Genomic DNA, 21,441 nt, shown 5'->3' with positions numbered 1-21,441 from the left:
CATCTCAACATCAAACAGGGACTCTGGTAAATCAGCAAGGAAAAAGAACCCTGGTTAAAAAGTCAGCAAAGAATACGGACAGGCAGTGAACTGAAGACCTTAAAAGCCTAAGAAACATATAAAGAGATGTTCACACTTCTTGTAGAGAAATGTAAATTGGAACAACCATACAATCCCACTTTAAGTTCGCACATGAATAAAAATTAGGAAGCTGGATAATTCCAAGGGGTGCCAGAGACTCGCCGTTGGGGCCTTCGGGCATCCTTTCGGAAGAAGAACCTGGCAATAGGGGGTCAGATTAAGCAAATGCGCAGTCTGTGATCCCGCTATCCTGCTTCTGCGAGCCAGCCCTGAGAGATCATCCAAAAATGATTAAGGGGACATGTGCAAAGACGCTCGCCGCAGCGATGTCCTCGCGGCCAGAGCGGCGGAGCCACAGTCTGTGCATCACTGGGAGCCCGCTGGGAGCCCGGTGCATGCGCACACGGCGGGATTAGACGTACGCGCAGCGGCATCTATGGGTCTTTAAAAGCCCGCTGCTTAATAGAAAGAAAAAAAAAAAAGACCTTTAGCCAATAACATTTGTAAATTTAAAAGCATGCCGACCAAACAATATATGCTTCAGACACAGATAAGTTGTACGTCACATCAACACAATAACATGATTGCTGATCGTGAGTGGAGAATGGGAAGGAGAAATAAGCATAAAGGGGAATAAGAAGATAAAAAAGCAAGAAAGAGCCTTGCAAAGATCAGAAAATAAATACGCTGAACTGAGGAGTATGAGTACTTCAGCCTCTTGCACCTGGGGCCTAAAGAAAACAAAGTAACAAGGGGGAGAATGCGCAATGGACTTGACAGAAGGTGGAAAAGCTATTTTCCGGCTGCAAGTAACTTGGGTGCAGACTGTCCGAGGGACGCCTCCCACTCCAGAGGCGGCGTCCGGGGAGCTGGGCAAAGAGGCCTCGGGAGGGGAACCGGTGAGCAGCGGTGGGGGGCTGCTGAGTGTCTCCCAGCGGCGGTGCCAGAGTCCCAGAGGGGTGGGGGGTCAGCTGAGGGGGTGCTGCGGCTGTTACCACAGGTGGAGGCCTCATTCGTGCCCCGTTCAGCGAGGCGGAGGGGACGTTCTGGAAAACACGGTAATCCTCGTATGTCGTATTTAATTTCTTAACAAAAACAGGATGATAGATATGTTGTGTAACATACTTTCAGCATGAAGCAGCGTGCTGTCAACACTTGCTAAGATATTAAAGTTCTTCTAGAACACTCTCATGGTTTTACAGGGTCCGTGCAAGTTACTTATTGCTCAGGTCCAGGCCCCACCCTCCTCTGCTCTGTTCAGTCTCCCTCCCCAGCTGGTTCCCTGCCAGGTTCTGCGGAGGAGACACTGCAGAGAACTAGATGGGAAGGTTACTTCTAACCACACTTCTTCCCTTCTGTGTGGTTCCAGCTCCTGCACCCCTCCCCGGCTTTTGGACTCTGGTCCAGCCAGTGGGATGGAAAGGCTGGTTTTTGTTTCTGTTTGACATTGCTAATCTCTGGGTTGCTTCTCCACACTCTGGCTTCTCAGCTCTTTCATCACCCGTATAACCACAAGCCCCTGTACTAAAATCTGAAATAACTGGCATGGATTGTCTTCCTGACTGGACTCCGATACAGGAAGGGCAGACCCATTGGATGGTGCTCCTTTTTTTTATTATAAATCATGGAACAGTTAATACCCTCAAAGGTGAATCTTGGGGTCAAACTATGAGTGTTTCCTCTGCACAAATGTCTAGAAAACTACACAAAACATGCTTTTGATGCATGTTGCCTGTCCCCCTCCCCCACAAATGGTTTCACCAGCCTGTACTCCCAGTAGGGTAGGAGACGCTTCCATAATCTCCTTGTCAAACAGGGCTGTGTCCGTGGGGGTCAGTAGGATCTAGTGAGGAAGGGATTCCCAGGTTTGTATTTGGTTTATTGGAGAGAGGGGAAAGGTAAGGAGAAGACAGAGGTACATGCTTTTTAGACGTTCATGTAGGTAAGGGCTTTCCGTCCTGAATGTGAGTCACATGCCTCCAGACGCCAGCCAGAGCCCCTGAGGCCTCTGCTAACGGCTCAGCCAAACTCCCTCGACAGCAGTCTACCGTGCCAGCCGCTCTTCTTCACTGATGCTTGAAAGCTAGGGGCTCAAAAATGACCTAGGAAAGGTCATCTATCCTCCAGTTCCATTGGAACTGAGTTTCTGAGAAGAGAACTCTCTGGGGTCAAGACCAAGTCTTGGCCACATGCCTGTCCAGCAAGCCCATACAGTCAAAACCGAGATACTCGTCCATTCTTCGGATCGGCCAGGAAGCACTAGTACGCCCCACAGATGACGGCACTCTTAAAAATCCTCATGAAGCACACAATGGAGATTTTGAAAAGTGTTAAAATTTATTAATAGTTAACATCACATAGTTAATTCAACTAGCTCTCTATTATACGTGACAACATCTTTACTAGACTGAGTGCTCGAAGATTCGAGATTCACTGTATTTACATCAGGCAAAGCAGCATCAGCAAGGAACTGTCACCTAACTGTGGGAACACAGACATTCAAAATGCATTTTCGTTTTTGGAAACCGACAACATACCTTGATAGCCACACACACACACAGCTCTACCTTAAAAAAAAAAAAGTGCAATTTCACAGACAGTGCCTAATTTTCAAGTTTAAAAGTTAAAATTCATCTCTACGCCTTGGGCATTCTTTAGTGACACGCACATCTAGGTGTTGTTCTCTCAGTACAAGGGTGATAAATGTGCAAAGCTGGGTGCTACCGAGTCCCCTCTTTCCTTCCTTGTTGTGATCTTTGATTCCCACTCAATAGTGTTCTAGGGTCATTCCCTCCTTACCGTGTAGTTGCCGTGTGTGGGTGTGCACATTTTAGGGAGGAAGTGGCATTCGGATTCAGAACGAACTGCACTCCTGAATCATAGAGCATGGAAGATTTTATGCCACCCCACTCCTACCACCCCCACTCACAGTTTGAAATAAATACTGTGTATATAAAAACAGCTCAGCCTAGAGAAGCCCTCGGACAACACTTCTTGGAAAAACATTTACAAAACAGACCAATTTTGCTAGGAGGGCACAAATCTGCCTTTAAAAGTGTTGTTCCTGAGGTTTCCTTCGTTTGATTGTTTCATTGTTTGGTTTTGGTTTGCTATTAACAGTGAGACAGAATTTTTTTAAGAAATGCTCTTGGTGGCTTCCTTTATCTCCTTAGGGAGCTTAAAGATACTACTGACTGCCCTAAGAACGACGATTCCCAAGCAATGCGTCTGTCTGAAAGGATTCCTGTTTGCTTTGGTTAAGAGCCCGTGTAATATTGCCCCAGGAAGGTCTAGACAGAGCAGCCAGTTGCTGTGGCTTCTGAGCCAAAGACCCAGCTTCCCTCACTGTGCCCTCCTTCCACGTTTCCCAGTCTGCAGGTTAAAGAGGAGCCGGGAAGGAGCTACTTAGCCATTCACTCACCCTGAAGAGGCTTCCCTTCTCTCCCCGCAGGCGAATGAGGTATTTCTAGTAACCTGTCAGTATCTTCATCCTCCATCCTGTAACTACACTCATCTACTACAGAGGCCAAGTCTGAAAAGACCCTGTGTATTTATTTACATAACACACTGACATATAAATACATTACATACAACCAATCATTACATACAGTGTCAAGATAAAGGAACAGATATACTTCATGAACTAAATAAATTTCAAACATAAATTAAAATGAAAATAGAGTTGTTTCCACTTCTGGAGGAAAAATTTTAAAAACAGACCAAAAAGTCTCCTCTGCCCCAAAGGTCCACTACTCACGGAGGACTCAGGAACCCACCCGGGGCCTTGGTTTTGCTTTCTCAGATCCAGGATGCTTTAATTCCAGGACAAGCATCCGCTGGAACCCACCAGGCTGTAAAGCAGGTTAAAGAGAGGCTGCCACGTGGCTATCCACGGATTTCCCCCCATTGCTGCCTCTCCTCCCACCCCTGCCCCTTCTGCCTGTGGGAGAATCAGGCTGCAATTAGTGAAGATCCCTCCAGATCTCAGGGGAGAAACAGTAGCACCCTCCGTGCTGGGGAATGCTCTTCACCAGAAATATCATGTTCAGGGTCCATGGTGAAGCCACCATTTATCTTTTCATTAGTGTCCCCATCCTGTAGGATTATGCAGGGACTTAGTATTTGGCCAGGGTGATTACTAAAGGTTAAAATTTGTCTTGATTTTTAAAAAGAACCAGTAGGAATAGTTGTGACAAGCATGAACAAGTCCTTACTTCAAAACATATTTATCTCAGGAGGGCCAAGGCTTGGGCACTGAACTCAACAGTGAGTATCCGCAGAGACCACACCCAGTCCCACAGGCTCCTCTCTGCCAAGGAAAAGCCCAGGGGCCCGTCTCTGACACAGGGGATGACATCTTATAAATTAAAGCAGGGAAGAGGGGGAAACAGAGGAAGTCCCTTCCGATTCCAGGGACTCTATCGCTGGCCAGCCTCGCGGATGCGGCAGGCCACAGCAGTGATGAGAGCCGCCCCCTTCCCACTGCCGTCCTCTGACTCCAGGAAGGACACGTCACATTTCGGAGCCAGGTCCTTCACCGTCTCGTGCATGACTTTGGCAAAGCTGTGAATGTTGGGAGGAAGACACAGGAAAAAAAAACATCTTAGTCATGACTGATTTGTGTCCCCCAAGATAAGATCCTATGAAGTGATGCTGGAACCCCAGGAACTATTAAGATGAGCAAAAGGATGACAGCTACCGGGTACTAAACACTCACTGTGAACTGTGTATCAGAAAACCAAGGCTCCGAGTGGCTAGCAACATGCCCGGATTCTAGGTCACAGCAGGCAAGTGGGGAGCTGAGAGCCACTGGGAGGCAACTGTGTGAGATTCTCGAGGTTGTGTTCTTAAAACTCACCAGTGGAAGAGCGGTTCAAGGGTCATGGGCTCCACAGGTATGACATGCACAGCCTGTCCATGAACTCCGGAAGGAAGACCAAGCCCCACGCACATGACACTTTATTTCCCAGGGGTATGGACTCTCCCAGACCACATCTAATCCAAAACATCATTAAAGATGAAAGGAGCAGGCTCAGGGGGTCACTGCCACACTGTGATTGTAGAGCCTTTCAGTATGGGATTAGAGGAAGAGTCACCATGTCCCCCAACATAGCAGGGTCAGGATGCCCTCGTCATCTATGAAATAAGCCTCAGTGCTAGGGGCTTGTCTTCTGTCCCCCTCCCCAGCCTCATCTGGGACCAAGACTCCCACTCATGAGGCACTGATCACCAACAGAAGGGGCTTGGAACTACAAGTTCCTTTCCACTAACTGTGTAAACTCAACTCCTCGAAAGAGTCATGGTGAGAGCAGGCAACATTTCAGTTGAGGCTCACTCTGCCCCACCTACTGCCCAGACCAGGGTAACAGCTCTGGTCTTCTAACTTTGCTCCAAAAAACTTCCAGGGGAAAAGGAGTGGGGCACTTCCTGAATTCAAAAGGATTTACTCAAAACATATGCAAATGAGTGAAGAAGGGAGAGGAATAATGGTTGATGAGAGGAGAAGAAGAGAGATGGAGGGACTGGGAAAAGTGTAGAAAGAAAAGGGAATTCAGTGCTTCCACACTGGGCAGTTCGAGGGACATGCTTTCTCTAAAGAGCCGGACGGTAGATGCGCATTCAGCTTTGTGGGCAAGTACTCGCCATTGTAGAGCGAGAGCAGCCAGAGATGACACATCCATGAGTGCGCATGGCCACATTCCAATAAAACTTTATTTACAAAAACAGTCGTGGCTCTAGTCCGCCAGCCCCCACGCCAGACTGTAGAAAATACCTCTCTGGAGTTCCAGCACACATTCCCAGAATGTTCACAGGAGCACTGTTTGTAACCGACAAAATCTAGAAATAAGCCAATACCCATTAGCAACACAATAAACTACAGTATACTCATTCAAAGGTATGCTCCACAGCCCTGAAAATTCAGGAACTCCAACCTCACACTTCAGTGTGAATGCGTCTCAAAACTATACAAGCCAGTCCCGAAAGGAGAGATGCCGGAGGATTCCCCTGATGGCGGGTTCAAATGTAAGGAAAACGGAACAGTAGCAATGCAAACACAGATACACAGTGAGAGGCAGCTGGGGACTGAGTCCCCAGAGCACACCCCCTGGCAGGGGACACCGAGTCCTCCAAGCTGGGTGGTCAAACACAGGCTTACTTCTGGTTATTAAACTTTAAAGCGTCTATGTTATATAGACTCATTTGGAATGCCGGGTGGTTTGCTATAAAATAAAAAGAGAGTGAGAGAGAGGGAGAGAAGGGAAAGCAAGGAAAGAAGAGATGGAGAGAGATAGACAGGCAGGGAGAGGGGAGGTTAGGCACTCACTGGGGATGTAGCTTGTAGAGGGTCCCATCCACGCCCACGGTCACTTTGAGGGTGTCCAGCCCCCGGTTTTCTCGTATCTTGTCCACCACGGCGGCCATGCCTGCGCCACAGAGCTGGGCTGCCCGCCGCGCCACCACGGTGCACACCTCTTTGACAATGATGCTGTCATCACAGGTGCTCTCGAGCCCCAGGTGGCGCAGGATGGCGCGCACCTGCAGCAGGGCCAGGCAGTCACTGCAGGGGCGGGGAGGACAGCGAGCGGTCAGTCACATACACGAGGGGCTGGTGGCCCACACTCCGGGTGGCTCCTGTTCTTGAACTCAGTCCAGGAACCCATGCTCATCCCACTGGACCCCACAGAGCCCCTCCTGAGTGTGACAGAAACGCCGAGAAACAGCTATTTCCACCTGGCCCAGGTGAGGCAGGGCACTGCTACCGACAACAGGTACTCAAGAAAACGGGACAGTCACTGTCTCGTTTTCCACTCATTTGGAAAGAAGAAAGGCACTGAGGATGCCTGTAGCTGGCATTTTTGGCTGCAAAGCTCTTTCCTACCCATCTCCTCCGTGTTGTTCATGGGTCAACAGGACAGGCAGCCCCTAGCTCCCAGCACAGATCCCTCTTCTATTTCTACGCCCCCTCCCAGGGTGGGCTGATGGCAACTCTTTATGAAACAAATGTGAATCGAATTTAAGAAGAATATAAATCCTATTATACCAAGGGAACTCTCTCAGAACCCCAGAATCGGCTTCCTGCCCTCGAATGGACATGCAAACTCGAACAGACTCTCTTCACTGGTGCAGGTGCCCTGGGGCCCCGCTCGGGCCCCTCACCGCTTCCTGCTTTCCCACCACCTGAGAGCAGTGCACGGCAGTCATTGGTCAAGGGCTCTGCAAGTCCCCATTCTAATTTGGAGCCGACTCTGCTGCCATGATTAGACGGGAGAAGGGAGGTTTTGCTTTAACGAGCCACCGCGTGGCCTGATTTCTGCTTGCCTGGCATGCCAGCCTCCCCTCGATCCTGCTTGTCCTGTCACCGCAGTTAAGACGCACCCCCCCTGCCAAGTGCTTTAATAGGCTTTAATAGGCTACCTCCTCCATGTGTTCGATTTATATCTCGTGAACAGGCACCTTCCCACCTTTGGTAATGGGCCTATAACCCAACAATATTATTTTGCACGGACTCCCCACAGCTCAGCAGGATTTTTCACGCTTAAAATGCCAACTATCCATGTGTCACTTTAAATAAACAGTATAGGGATGAAGGTCTCTGCAACCAAACTGACCTATCTATAAACCATACCCTGATCTTACCTGAGCTCCGGAAATCCTTCCACTTGCTGCCCATGGGAGGGAGGACACGGTCCCACCCAACCCCGGGCCCAAATGCTCACCTCTCAATCTGAGACAGGAACTTGGTTTCAAAGATTCCTCTTGTCTTGAGCCGCTCTGAGATGCGACCACGGAAGAGCAGCCCACGCTTGGTGAAATCGATGAGGATGTTACGGACAATCTCACCCAAGTACATGCCACTGATCATTTTCTCGAACCTGCAATGCAGATAATGTTCCCGGAGGTTACGTTGGAAGGCGAGATGCCCAGAACATTAGCAGGCAGAGGGCATGCAGATCCCCTGGGTGGGAAAGGAAGTGCTATTCGATTCACTTGGGCAGGATTCCTGGTGTCTGCACACACTGACCCTCAGCCTTCTGCGAACTGACCAGTGCCTGCCTGAGGCCCATGGGGATCCCTGGGATCATCCCAATTTCTGGGCTCATCACCTTCCAATGCTTACTCCCAACTCCTCAAGTAGGAAACCACACCCAAAGCCCACCTCCTAGAAAAGGGCAGGATGCTGAGTCTTAAGAATGGACTTCACCAGGCGTTCAGCAGGCTTTCTCTCCAAGCCGTGACATCATTATCACTCAAGTAACTAGTGCCAACTGGAGAACCCATCTTGGCCACTAGAATTGAATGTGACTGCTCAGAGGCTTGAGGGTCTTCTCGCCCTGCATAGTGCCTTTAAAGAAGTTGAGACCCCCAGTTTCAACCCAGACCCCCAGCGCCACTCCATCTTGTCTCGCCCTTTGTTTCATTAATGACACCTGTCTGGCCCCTAGAAGCATTTCAGTCTGTGACCTCGACTCTGGACAAAAGTGTGTTCTGCAGAACTACGGCCCCTGACCATATCCAGTTAGAAAATGCTACACATCGTCCCAGTGGGAAGTGTGCTGGATCTTACACTACCGTCCCACAGCTCAGAGCTTTGTGAGGCTGGGGCTGGCCCTTGTCCAGTCCTGACAACTGAGGGTGCTACATACTGGATGGAGGAAGAGAAGCCTTCCTGTCTGCTTCCTGCTCCTCTCTCTGCCACGCCAGCTTCTTCACCCTACTATCAGCAGATGTCTACTGTTCCTCACTGTCCCAGACCTAGGTTTTAGCAGCCCCTCTCTCTCTCTCTCTCTCCTGTTCTCACAGACAGGAGGGAAGGGAGGCTACTTCTAGCATTTCCTAGCTCTGTGTTCCTCGGTGTCCCCTTTCCATCCCTCTAAAACCTATGTGACTGATTCCCTATAGGAAATGGTCCTCAAAACGCAACTATTTTGACTTGTTTTCCCAAATGAACTTTGACGGCGTCACAGTCCAGCAGGGAGAACTTTCCAGATGCATCTGACAAGGAACCCTTTCCAAGAAAATTTCCTCTCTTCACATCTCAAAAATGAGTGTCCTGGGATTTGCTGTTGTCAAGGATCTGCTCACTCATCACCGTGTAGTTTTGGGGTGCACATACCAGGACCCACACGAACTGGGGTACCCACCTCTGTCTGCCAGGGTTGAGGGAAAGCTCATCCACAGCCACATCAAATTCCGTGCGGAAGTCATCGAGGCATCCGTTGTCCCCGAAGGCCCCCCACTCCATGTTGACACACATCCGGCCCTCTTCCCCCTCCACCAGCTCCACATTCCGCATCTCCTCCATGTAGCAGGCGTTGCTGCCCGTGCCTGCCAACCGCAAACACGTCAGCGCCTCACCCTGCACCATCCTCCCTCCACCCGAACCTGTGGGTCACGACCCAGGAACGACAGCCGGGTCCTTACCAACGATGAGGCCGACTTCACAGTGAGGGTCTTCATAGCCACAGGTCATCATAGTCCCGACCGTGTCATTCACCACGGCAACCACGTCCAGGTCAAACTCCTGAGAGGGCAAAAGCAGATCCCCAGTCCACCAACGAACCCCAACGTTTTCCTGACACTTGCAAGGGAGATCTGTATGTATATAAAGTGTATTTTATACAGCATAGCTCATTCTCTCTTTTCATTCAGGTCCCCGCTCAAATGTCACCTCCTCAGAGATGTTCCCTGGTTGTGCAATTTAAGAGTGCCCTTCTCTAGCCCACTCACCCTGTCCTCACCTGACTTCCTTTTTCTTCCCAGCACGACAGCATCTGACATTAGCTCATGGGTTTGTTTATAGCACAAGAGTGTACTGTGGTCATTCTGGAATCCCCAGTGCCAGGAGCAGGGCTTGACACACAAGGGACACTCAATCATCACGGAAGGATCACGCTAATCTCCCCTTAGCCCAAGCACCCGCACCCAACATTTGCCCACTTTGCGAACACAGGGCATTCCAGGCCTCATGCCGCGCGGCTGTCCCACCTCTCGCCGGTGGATGGCCTCCTTCAGCAGCATGACCACATCCTCTCCCTCGCAGCCCGATGCCTTGAAGCCTTTGGTCCACTTGAGGAGGATGCTCTAAAAAAAAATCACACAGGAGCACAGAGCAGGACATCAGAGGAGGGCTCCCGCGTCACCCCGGCGGCCCGGCTACGCCTCCAGTTCCCAACCTCACCACCAAGTCATACGGTCCCCGTAATAACCACCCGTCTCTCCCACACGTGATGGAGCACCTACGAGGCACGCGTCCCGTCATTTAACCCCCACAGCAAATTGCTGACATGTTTACCATTATGATGCCCCTTTTATAGGTAACTACAGCGCTGGCGTGACCTGCCCAAGGCCTGAAGCTTGGAGGAGAGGAGCAGGACTCACCCCCAGGCCCGCCGACTCCACAGGCCCCTAAGTACCACAGCAGTGCCCCCCCCCCGGGGGGAGAAAAGTTCTATACACGGGTTTCTTTCACCAGGAAAAGCAGTTTGCTCTGTCCTGTCCTATATTTACATCAGAAGTCAGAGTGTGTCTCTTAATTGTCAAACTCCAGTCGGGCATAACAAGTGCCCTGATGGTAGGTGGGTGACAGATAGGCCTCACACCAGCCCAGGGAGGGAAGCGCTCTCATGTCCTCAGGGATGCCATAAGCCACTATCTTTCCTGTGGCCGTCTGCTGTGTCGAGCGGCCCCCAGGGGAAGAGAGAGATACGTGGTGGTTTTACATGCGGGAGAACTGTTTCGTGTACTGTCCCCTGGTCCCCCGTTGCTGCTGCAGCCCAGCAGGAAACAAGCACCAAGGGCTCCTGGGCCCCTTCCTGCGCGGCCAGAATCCGTAAGAGCTCACTACCCACCCACAGCCAGGTTTCTCTGGGCCTGGCCTGGCCTCGCCACGAGCTGGCATTTTATGGCCCAGGTGGGTCTGGAATGACAAGTCAACCTGCATGTGTCACACTGTGCTCGGATCCCAGGAGTTTTGGAAAAACAAAATATAATCCCAGCACTGTCCGGCTTTACACCCTAACAACGGTGAGCTCACCTCCGCCTAACGGTCTTGCTACAAATTAGCTCCACATCTCTAATGAAACTGCTCAGACAAGAGCATCCGAACATCTCGTAGGCCGATTGTCAACCTAGGACAAGCCCAAGCATGGTACTCAGCTCCCTCCGTTCTCAACACACCACGTGAGGAGTATCTAAGCACACCAGCTCTTCGCCACCTGCCCGCTCACACAAGGCAAGATGAAAAGGAATGAAAAGCAAAGCACGGGGCATCTAAACAACAGGAGATGAATGAAAATGTCCTGCAGAGCTGGTGAGCATCCCTGAGAACATGGGCTCAGATATCAGGAACCCGGAATTCAAATCTGAGCTTGGCCACTCCCAAGCCTTTTCATCTGGTGTAAGATACTTGCATCTCTGTACATTGTGTTTTCCTTTCTGCAAAATGGGTATACAAACACCTACCTTATATGGTTGCTGTGAGGGTTAAATGAGGTAACACACATAGGAAGCCTGGCACAGAGCCTGGCATAAAGTGTTGTAAAAACGTTCACTGTTATTATTTTGATAAGCACCATCGTCATCTTCCCAAAGATTGTGACCTACTTAACCTCCACCAGCTCCAACTGAATCATGCCCACCAACAGACCCCTCGTCACAACTGCTTATGAATGCCCTTCTTTTCCTTCTCTCAGCTCAACTTTCTCCCTGCTCCAAACTCTGGCTGAGGCAGGGTCAGTAAAGCCCACAGGCAAGCCCCCTAGGAGGCTCGGTTACCTCATCGAGGCTGTTCTGCTGGCAGGGGAAGGAGAAGGTGAAACCCAGGGGCAGGGACACACCCTTCATGCCCATGTACTCAAGGAAGTCGGCGATGCACTGGACGATGTGGTCAAAGAGCTGCGGGGAGAAGTCAGGCTCTGAGGGAGGGGCCCAAGGCCAGGGCAGGCCGCCCCACGAGCAGGGCCTGGCTACGAGCTCAGGGGCTCCCCTCGGGAGAAACACACACTCAGGCACAAACCCAGGGGAAGACCAGGCCAGCCGGCCCACCCAGCCTCCCCCGGGACCATGGCTGAGCAGAGAAAGCACCGTCCTCCAGGGCGAGACGTGGGTATCTACTGGGGTCCCCTCCCAGAGGGCCACCTTGCCTCACCTCATCCCCTGTGCCGTGCATGACCTCCTGTGGGATAGAGTAGATCTTGTTGTGCATCTCCACTCCACGCCGCTTTCCGTTCCTCACGCGCACCAGCAGGACCCGGAAGTTGGTACCCCCAAGGTCCAAGGCCAGGAAGTCACCCTTCTCTGAAAAATAAACAAGCCCGGAAGGTGACGTGCTGGAGTGTCACCACGTCAGCACTGCAGAGAGTGACGGTCTAAAGCCCTTTCCCCTAACGGAGGCCTCTCCTGGCAGCCCCTCAACACCCTCGGGAGAGAGGGACTGTGTGCTCCACCGAACAGGAAAGAAAGTAAGCCCTGCTGCTGCTTAGCGGTCCTCCGATGAGTTCGGGGGGCACCGAAGTCACAATGAGCTCCGCCGGACACCGGAAATTGTGATACGTGATGCGGAAAACTCAAAAATATCTACGGGCGCCTGGGTGGCTCAGTCGGTTAAGCAGCTGCCTTCGGCCCAGGTCATGACGCTGGGGTCCTGAGATCGAGTCCCGCAGTGTCAGGCTCCCTGTTCAGTGGGGAACCTGCTTCTCTCTCTCCCTCTGCCCCTCCTCCCTACCTGTGCTCTCTCTCACGTGCATGCGGTCAAATAAAATCTTAAAAAAAAATCTAAACATGTCGTTCATGCTAAATCAAAGGCCACCTTATCTTAGCTTCTAGAATACAGAAGAAACAGCAGAGTTCAACTCTTTAAAGGAAATCGAAGGGAAATCTTTTTACATGAGAAAACCCTCCTCTGTTGGGCAATCATAATGATGTGCTACGTGCCTCAAACACGCTCCTCGTGCAGCCCTCAGGCAGCCAAGAGGAGGAGGCACTGCCTTTCCCTCCGATGGAGGAGGAGACCCGGCTGAGCCAGGCTGAGTCACTCCCTCAGGCCCATGGGTCAGGAGGGGGCAGAGCAGGCACCGCGGCCCCGTCTCTGCCTGGGCACCTGCGCCAACTGCACGACCCTGGGCTGCTCAACGTTAGTTCTCTGCATTGGGAGGAGACCACCATTTCTTTTTTTTTAAAGATTTTATTTATTTATTTGACAGGGACAGCCAGCAGAGAGGGAACACAAGCAGGGGGAGTGGGAGAGGAAGAAGCAGGCTCCTAGCAGAGGAGCCTGATGTGGGGCTCGATCCCAGAACGCTGGGATCATGCCCTGAGCCGAAGGCAGACGCTTAACGACTGCACCACCCAGGCGCCCCGAGACCATCATTTCTTAATGTGCAAGACCCAGACCATGGGTCAGCAATCTCCCTGTAAAGGGTTAAGTGGTAAACTGTTTAGGTCTCGTGAGCCACAGTCCCTGCTGTAACCACACTGCTTTGTCATGGTAGCGCAAAGCGGCCATAGCAAAGCGGCCATAACAATGCGTAGACAAATGGGCGTGGCTGTGTGTTCGTCAAACTTTATTTAAAGAAATAGGCAGCGGGCCAGATTTAGCTCATATGCCTTAGCATGCAACCCCTGACCTAGGCTAACAAGAACTGGCCCTGGAACCAAAATTCCTGGGTTTGAATTCCAGCTCTGCTGTGTTCCAACCATGGGAACTTGGGCAGGTTTCTTCATTTCTCTGTGCCTCAGTTTTATGACAAATACATTAGTTTGTTAACAAAATTAATTACTAATCTGTTAACAGCTCAAGATTAAATGAATTCAATATGTGTAAAATGCCCACGGAAGCGTTTGACCCATAGCAGGCATTCAGTTAAGTGTTTATCATTATTAGTATTCAATTTGTAGCAGAGGAATGCCTTGGTCGAACTTCTCGAACACTAGAATTTCCTAGTACTGTAGTTGGAGAAACACGTGCTGGCCCCAAAACAAAATGCTAAGGCGAAGGGAGTCCCCCCGGGGCCCCAACACGAGGACAAAGGCCCACCGCGCTCGCCTACCTGTGCCGTCAGGCGTGGCGCACACGTAGGTGGGCAGCATCTTGACGGGGGCAATGGCGTGAGTCTCCTTGCTCAGACCTCGCTCCATTTCTACGTTCATCCTCCTCTTGACCTCCAGCAGCTGCTCTCGGCTCAGCTTCAGAGACTCCAGGGTGTTCTGGCGGGCCCGGTGTTGGTCGGCCAGCCGGTAGGCCACCGCCGTCACCATGGCCGCCCCCTTGCCGCTGCCATCCTCGGAACGCAGGAAGCGGACGTCGCAGTCGGGCACCAGGCGCCGGACGGCCTTGTGAAGACGCTTGGCAAAGCTGCAGTCGCCGTGAGAGGGGAAGAGACGGGAGTCCGCAGTGAGGGTCAAGGGTGCGAAGGGCTCACCGCCTCAGCCCAAGGCGGGGAGGCACCCGCAGGAGCAGATGCTGCCCTGAGCAGCCTCTCCCCGCTCCCCCAAGTTAGCGGTCAACACTGTGCAAGCTCGGTCGTCCATGACCACCCCGGCTGGGGGAAGGGAAAGGGCCGCTGTAGGAAAGCACCACCCACTGCACACAGTCATCCCCTCCCACAGGCCATGGCTGCTCCACCCAACACATGAGCCCCGGAATCGGGGCATTCCGACACTGCTACGACCCGTGCTTCAGCGCTCACTTCATGAGATGCTGCCTGCGAAAAACCCAAAACAGAAAAAGGAGAAGCCTTCTTCTGGGCTTTGGTCTCTTTGGCCAATTTCTGCCAACAATGCAAAGGTGTCTGAACAGCTCAAGACAACAGGTATGTTCAGCAAGAAATTCTTGGGTGGTGGCTGCGCTGAGCTGCGGTCTCCGGGGCCTCACTGCTCCAAGTGTGGTCTGTAGGCAGCAGCTCCCCGGGGGCCCCCGATACAGGGTCTCGGGCTGGACCCTCCTGAATCAGGATCTGCCTCTTAACAAGAACCCCAGGTGATTCACGCACACGTTCGAAAACCTTCGGCATCAACCGATTCAGTTACTGAAGGCACATGGAACTGGTGCTCACATCCAGCGACAATGAGGTAAGTGGGCACGAAAGAGAGATCAGCCAGGTACCAAGTGAAATTTGAATATTTTGGCACTTAGGACCCAAGGGATCAAACATGGAGGGAAGTGCAGGATCGATTCAATGCCCAGGTCAGCCAGAGAGGCTGAGCCAGCTAGGATGTCCTCTGGCAGAGGACACAGCACTTGAACGGACCACCCAGACACATAAGAGTCAAGGAAGCAAGTACAGAGGAACCCGAACTCCTCAACAAGAGGGTGGCAGAGCCCTGTGGCCAGGAGAGCCTGGCTAGAGCTCCAGGCATCGGGAGCCCTCAGAACTCACCTCCACCTCCGCCAAGGACGCCACCCTCCCAACCCCCACACGCCCAGCTGGGAGCTCATCCTACAAACCCCTCAATGCCACAGTCCATCTCCACCGCTCCAGAATGCAACACGGAGTTGCCATGGAGTCACTAGGGTCTCTCGCAGGCCTGTCAGGGGTCCCCGCGTGCTCTGGGGGTTCGGGCAGGTTGACTCACTGTGGGTGCTTCTTGTAGACAGAGCCATCCACCCCAATGGTGGAGCGCAGCCGCTCCTCGCCCTTGTTCTCCTTGATGCGCCGCAGCACGGCCGCCAGGGTGGCCGCGCACAGGCTGGCTGAGCGCGTAGACACGATCTGGCAGATCCGGTGAGTGGCCACGCAGTCCTCCTGTGTCGGGTCCATGCCCAGCCGCAACAGCACCTCACGCGCCTTCCGGGTGCCGTCCTTCTCCCTGGGAGAGAAAAGGACAGTGTGTGGGCACGTGTCCAACCCACTGCGGCCAGTGGGAGGGAGTGACAAAGAAATCACTCAGCTCCAGCAAACACCATCTCCCAGGGAGGACAGACACCCCCTCATGGCTCTGCCCATCGATGGGAAGATAGAACAAGGGGAAAACGCAACAGAGCCAACAGGAAGCCCCTCTTCCAGACACATACACACACACACACACACACACACACACACACACACTGCTCAGGTGCTTCCTTTTCCCAATGGGAAAAGCAGTATTTTTTATGCACATACTATGTAAGACAAGGCACTGTTCTTATGGCTTCACACACCAAGGGGGGTGTGTGTGTGTGTGTGTGTGTGTGTGTGTGTGTGAGAGGAGAGAGAGAGAGAGAGAGAGAGAGAATGAGCTAGAGAGAGAGAGAGAGAGAGAGAAAACGAGCTATGTTTGCTTATCTAGGCATAGAAGGAACAGTGTCCCTGCCACCAACCACCCAGCTGCGGAGCCCACCCCATTTTCTCTCTATGAAGCTGTCAGCTCATTGCCTTTCACGGGGGGCTGGCACTGCCTTAACCTACGCTAGAGACCGTGCTAGTGTCCGCTGCCATGAACTGAGCAGTCTTCTTACGGGAGCGAAGTGCCTCACAAGTATGCACCCTTCCATCCCCTCGGGGTTTAACAAGCAGGCACAATTCCCTCAAGTGTTTCCACTTGAGGTCACTGGAACAGTTTCACGGCTCCCTTTAGCACCCAATTCCCCTCCTCTCCGCCATCTGGTCTCTGAAACAACAGGACCTCCTCAAGCGACAAGTGGAACTCTCAAAAACAGGAAACTGGTCCCAACTCTTTGGATTCTGTTAATTGAAAAACAAAATTCAGGCCATCTCACTCCCACCCATGCCACTTTCTGAAATTCAGGCCTCAGCTATACCTACTGGAACTAAATGGGTAAATCGTAGGGCCATCCAAAGACCTATTCTTCTGTTAGAGAAGCAGGGGTCAGGACAGAGCCCGTTTGGAGAATCACCAACAGAGAAGGAAATGTCAGAGCTTCAGGAGAAGGGAAAGAAATAGATGGATGAGTCACCAAGGGGCCCACTGGGAGCCTCCGGCATTAAGCCAAGCCCCACCCCCACCCATGCAGCACCAGGAGCCACTTGGGTAGTGGATAAGGGTAGACACTATCTGAAAAGTTGAAGTCAAGCCAGAGGCCTGCCATGGCCCACGTCGTGCAAGACCCTCTTGCTGGCCAAATCTGAAGGGTCAAGAGCCAGCTCCCCTCCTCATTCCCCAACAACCTGTCCACTCTTCTGGAGGAGACCCAGTGAACAGAGAGGGGCCTGGAAGCTTACCCTTCAATGTCTGAAACGTCTTTGGTCTCAAACTGGCCGGTGGTAAGGAGCCCTGGGCTGACCTTCCCCCCAAAGAGCAGCTCTTCCTTGGCCATCTTCACCAGGATAAGCCTCACCAGTTCTCCCATGTACATCCCACTGATCATCTTCTCAAATCTGCAGGGATACAGACCAAACAATGAAGAACAGTCCTTGCTATCCACAAACTCACAACTCGCCCGTGGAGGCAACATGCACACACGGGAAGCTGGGGCACACTGTGGGGCTGACTTGTGTGGCATTGCTGAGACTAAGATGTGCAGAGACGTGACAGCTCGGGGGAGGCTGCAGGGTCGGCGCGTCTGCTCCATCTCTGCAGGCCAGTGGGCCTTCAACTATGGAGGGGACGGGCCTTTAGCAGCCAAACTAAACATCCAAGGGATGCAGAACATTGTGGAACAGCCTGAATTCTAGGGAAAGTAAGTTACATATAGGGTAGTGACTTCTAAATTTGTTTTTTCTGTAGCAAGGAAATCCTTTTTTAAAATGAAACCTTCTGAGGAACCTCAATATTTATACTCAAGAGAAAGAGTCAATATGCTCCAATTAGCAGCATGGGCCCAGCAACATCTCACACTGCCCTCCCCTTGCAAGGTCATTTGTGGATTCCTAGAAGACAGGGTGAAAACAACCCGGGGGTGGGGGTGGGAAGATGGGCATGATGAGAAGGGCAGGTTGGGACAGAGAAGAAGATGCTCTAAATGTCAGACGGTTGTGGGAATTTTGGAGTAGGACACGTTGGAAGCTTCTGAGCAGGCAGGTGACAAGATAAAGGCATGTTCTAGAGAGGCAGAGGGCTGCCCCCAGAGAGCAATCAGCTAATTTATTTTTTCAACACTAGGTGATGCTGTTTTCTTTAGAAGCCAGTGTTTCTGGCTCAAACGGTGTGATAGGAGAAACCTCCCCCATTCTCTGTGGCAAAGAAGTCCCTCTCTTGGTATTGAAGGACCTGGGGCCAAGAAAGGAGGCCCCCCTAGGGCCAGCGGACACTACTTAGGCTGGGCTTCAGCCAAGAAACCCAGAGTGGGGGTGTTGAAGGGATTATGATGTCACCTGGTACAATCTATGAGAGAGGAAGCCAGGCCCTCAGGAAGTGACTCGCTGGAGACCCAGGGCTAGGTATGGCCAAGCTAGAGCTGAGTGCCGAGCTGGCAAAACTGCCTGAGCAAAGGGTGCATTTAAAAGGTTCGAGCACCAGCAGAGGCCCACTGTGTGGGGGGCAGCCCGGCTCTAACGGTAAGGGACTCGTGTGTCTGCCTCTACACCTTCTCCAAAACAGCTAGTTCCACGACAGATGGGGACGGGCCCCGCGGGGCTCCGAATCGTGGGTGACTTACAAAAGCTTTTATTCCCATTTTTTTTTTAATTAAACCTTTGTTTCAGTCAACAGTTAAAAAATATTTCTTTAGAAATACATCAAGAGTGGGGAAAAAGTTCCTCCTGGAGCCCAATAATGACTTCAGGGCCACCACGGCTAACACTGTATAGACTGTGTCTTCCCAGGCTTCGATTTGTCTAATGCTGAGCGAGTGGTGTGTTGCCAGGGCCGGGCTGGCCATTCTGTCTTCAGACACTTTTAAGGGCACACAGCTCCTCTGAACGGCTTGGGTGTGCCTCATTCATGGAGGCAGACCCTGAGCGAGTAACTTTTCAGCTCCTAAGTTTTCACCAGCCATGGCAGACACAGCTAGAGTTTCCTATGAAAGTTACAAGTGGACTCGTGCTTCCATGTGTGGGAGAAGCTTGTGACTTAGATAAACCGTGCCTTGGGGAAGCAAGGACGCTCCCTGTAAAGAAAAAGACACGCCACTGCTGAGCTGGCATACAGAGCTGGATTTTCCTCTCTGAGCAGAGAGCTATGCCAGAAGCTTTCCTGCAACAGTCACAGCACCAAGAAGACAGAGGGGGCCTGAATTGCTCAAAACATGTTGCAACTGCCTTCGAAGCTTACAGCAATCCCTGTTTCAAGATCTTTAATAAGGACATTGGGCCAATGTTGGTGTAATAATGACAGCGAAATAATGTTTTGTAACAGTCAAAAGTACCTAAAAGTCAAGCCTAGCTAGGCTGGAGAGTCTAACACTCAGGGCGCAAAATGCGGGAGGCCCTCCTGGTCCAGTCCACCCAGGAACCCCGGCTGGGCCACAGGTCCGGGGAAGCGGCCAAGAAGGCTCCTAAACCAGCTCTTCCAGAGGCCGTGGGTCTGCCTCTAGCTGGGGCCAGCTCAGCTCACAGGCAGCTCTGCTAGAGGTCAGAGTCAGAGCCTCAGCCAGTGCGTAGGAGGCAAGTGTCACAGCCTCATCCTCTGAGCGGTGGCAGGGGTGCGAGCTACGAAGACAGGTTTCAGGGACCCTTAAGCTTGGCCATCCCAAGACGACTTTTCTTCTGTGTCTCACAAACTGTTTCAACGGACAGCATACACATTGAAGGTGGAAGAAAGAGCAGAGCCAACACTCAGGAAATGACCTTCTAAAATGATGGCTCTGAAGGACAGAGCCAAATTGTTACCTATAACATGGTCTGTCCGCTTGTTTATTCGTGTTTAGAGCCCTCTCGGCAATTTACAGTCACGAGCACTTGAGGAGCACACGGCTCCCGCACCTGGGGGAGCCTGGGCAACCTTCCGGGGAACGTGAGACTACACAGCAGAAGTGAGAACCACCCCCCAGCCCCGGTCAGCCCCCGGCCCAGCTCCTGAGCCCACCCCCACGAGCCCGCCGCACACAGGGGTTGCTGCTCACAGTTGCTTCCCGGGGTTCAGGGAGCCCATGTCGATCTCCTGATCAAACTCGGTGCGGAAGTCATCGAGCGTGCCGTCGTCCCCGAAGGCCCCCCACTCCATGTTGATACACATCCGCCCCTCGTCTCCCTCCACCATGTCAATGTGGCGCATCTCTTCCATGTAGCAGGCATTGCTGCCCGTGCCTGGTCAAAACAGGGGACTGCTTAGCACCCGCCTGCTCTGGTCTCTCCCCAGCCCCCGTCTGCCTCTCGCTCCAGCATCCTGAGACTGCCTAGAGAGGCCGGGATGCCTCAGTGCAGGCTCCTGGAGTGTCCCAGCATGATCCAAACCACAACCACCCCCAACCCGCAAGTTCTGGCTCAGCCCTCCAAAGGGACTGCACCATCATCTTCTAATATGAAGTACAAAGAATTATCCAGGCCATGGAGCCCTCCTCCCTTTCCAGCCCACACCCCCATCCATTAGCCAGCACCGGCCCCCCACACCCAGTGTGTTCACTCACCTACAATGAGACCAATCTCGCAATTCTGGTCATCATAACCACAGGTCATCATGGTCCCAACTGTGTCATTCACCACAGCCACAATATCAATATCAAAGTCCTGCAGGGATAAAAGGGAGGCTCTGATCTTCACCATCACAGAAAGGTTACGGTTGTGAAGATGGAGAGAAAAAGCAGCAAGACACAGAGCTCAGGGGCGTTCGGGCTGCCCCCTTACTAACCCTACTTGGAGCCGAAGAAGGTTGGAGCTGGGAATTGGGTCCAGACCCAGTCTGACAGCAGTGACTCACTTCCCACCCTGCCTGTCTCCATGGAGGCCACCAGCCCTGCAGTCAAATTTATAGACATCACTGCATTCACAAGAGCCCATCCTGTCACTGCTATCCCCTTCTCCTTCTCTTTCTTCTTCTCTTCTTTCTCTCCTTCCCTATAACTTCTATGACCAGAACTTAATCTGGTTCTCTCTCTGCCCCATTCCATCCTGATGCCAACACCATCCCAACCTTCTTGGTTGAAAATGATAATCATGTCTTCTTCAGGTTAAAGACTGAAGGGTTTTTCTTATACCAAGGCAAGATTATTTATCCTTCATGCTTATCTGAAGACCCCAGAGACATCTGCTTATATGTAAGATTATCAGTGTGGCAATCATTTCACAGTATATGGATACCAAGTCATTATGAGGTATGCCTTAAACTTAGCCATGTCAACTATATCTCAATAAAATTGTAAAAAATTCAATATTATTGGGTAAACCTAGCAGGGAAGGAAAAGAAAATTTCTCCTGAAGAACTACAAAAAGGTTCTCGTGCTGATTTGAGGACAGACTGGGAAAGATTTCAGAGTAGACACAAAGGAATGTAAAGGACCTACAGATCCCACACCCCTACCTCCCCGTCCCTACCTCCCCTACTCAC

At 51.9% G+C, this 21,441-nt stretch overlaps 1 protein-coding gene across 2 annotated transcripts in view; it reads right to left on the bottom strand.

Moving 5' to 3' along the window:
* Positions 1–2,397: 2,397 nt before the first annotated feature.
* The window catches only part of HK2 (hexokinase 2), a 60,489-nt gene continuing 41,445 nt past the window's right edge, over positions 2,398–21,441 (bottom strand). Inside the window, exons 6-18 of one of the 2 annotated variants that reach the window (XM_002921461.4) lie at positions 20,525–20,624; positions 20,021–20,204; positions 17,241–17,396; positions 15,655–15,888; positions 14,130–14,434; positions 12,230–12,378; positions 11,857–11,976; positions 10,069–10,164; positions 9,505–9,604; positions 9,225–9,408; positions 7,800–7,955; positions 6,407–6,640; positions 2,398–4,644 (exon numbers count right to left, since the gene is read on the bottom strand). In XM_002921461.4, coding sequence (XP_002921507.1) covers positions 4,500–4,644; positions 6,407–6,640; positions 7,800–7,955; positions 9,225–9,408; positions 9,505–9,604; positions 10,069–10,164; positions 11,857–11,976; positions 12,230–12,378; positions 14,130–14,434; positions 15,655–15,888; positions 17,241–17,396; positions 20,021–20,204; positions 20,525–20,624 — 2,163 coding nt within the window. In that variant the 3' untranslated portion in view covers positions 2,398–4,499. The remainder of the gene's footprint in view (positions 4,645–6,406; positions 6,641–7,799; positions 7,956–9,224; positions 9,409–9,504; positions 9,605–10,068; positions 10,165–11,856; positions 11,977–12,229; positions 12,379–14,129; positions 14,435–15,654; positions 15,889–17,240; positions 17,397–20,020; positions 20,205–20,524; positions 20,625–21,441) is intronic. The other variant, XM_034659425.1, reaches the window with a different exon arrangement.

Source organism: Ailuropoda melanoleuca, chromosome 4 (genome assembly GCF_002007445.2).
Source record: "Ailuropoda melanoleuca isolate Jingjing chromosome 4, ASM200744v2, whole genome shotgun sequence".
Lineage (NCBI taxonomy): Eukaryota > Metazoa > Chordata > Mammalia > Carnivora > Ursidae > Ailuropoda > Ailuropoda melanoleuca.
Note: the sequence above shows the minus strand (reverse complement) of the source record. Positions and strands in the feature narration are given on the sequence as shown.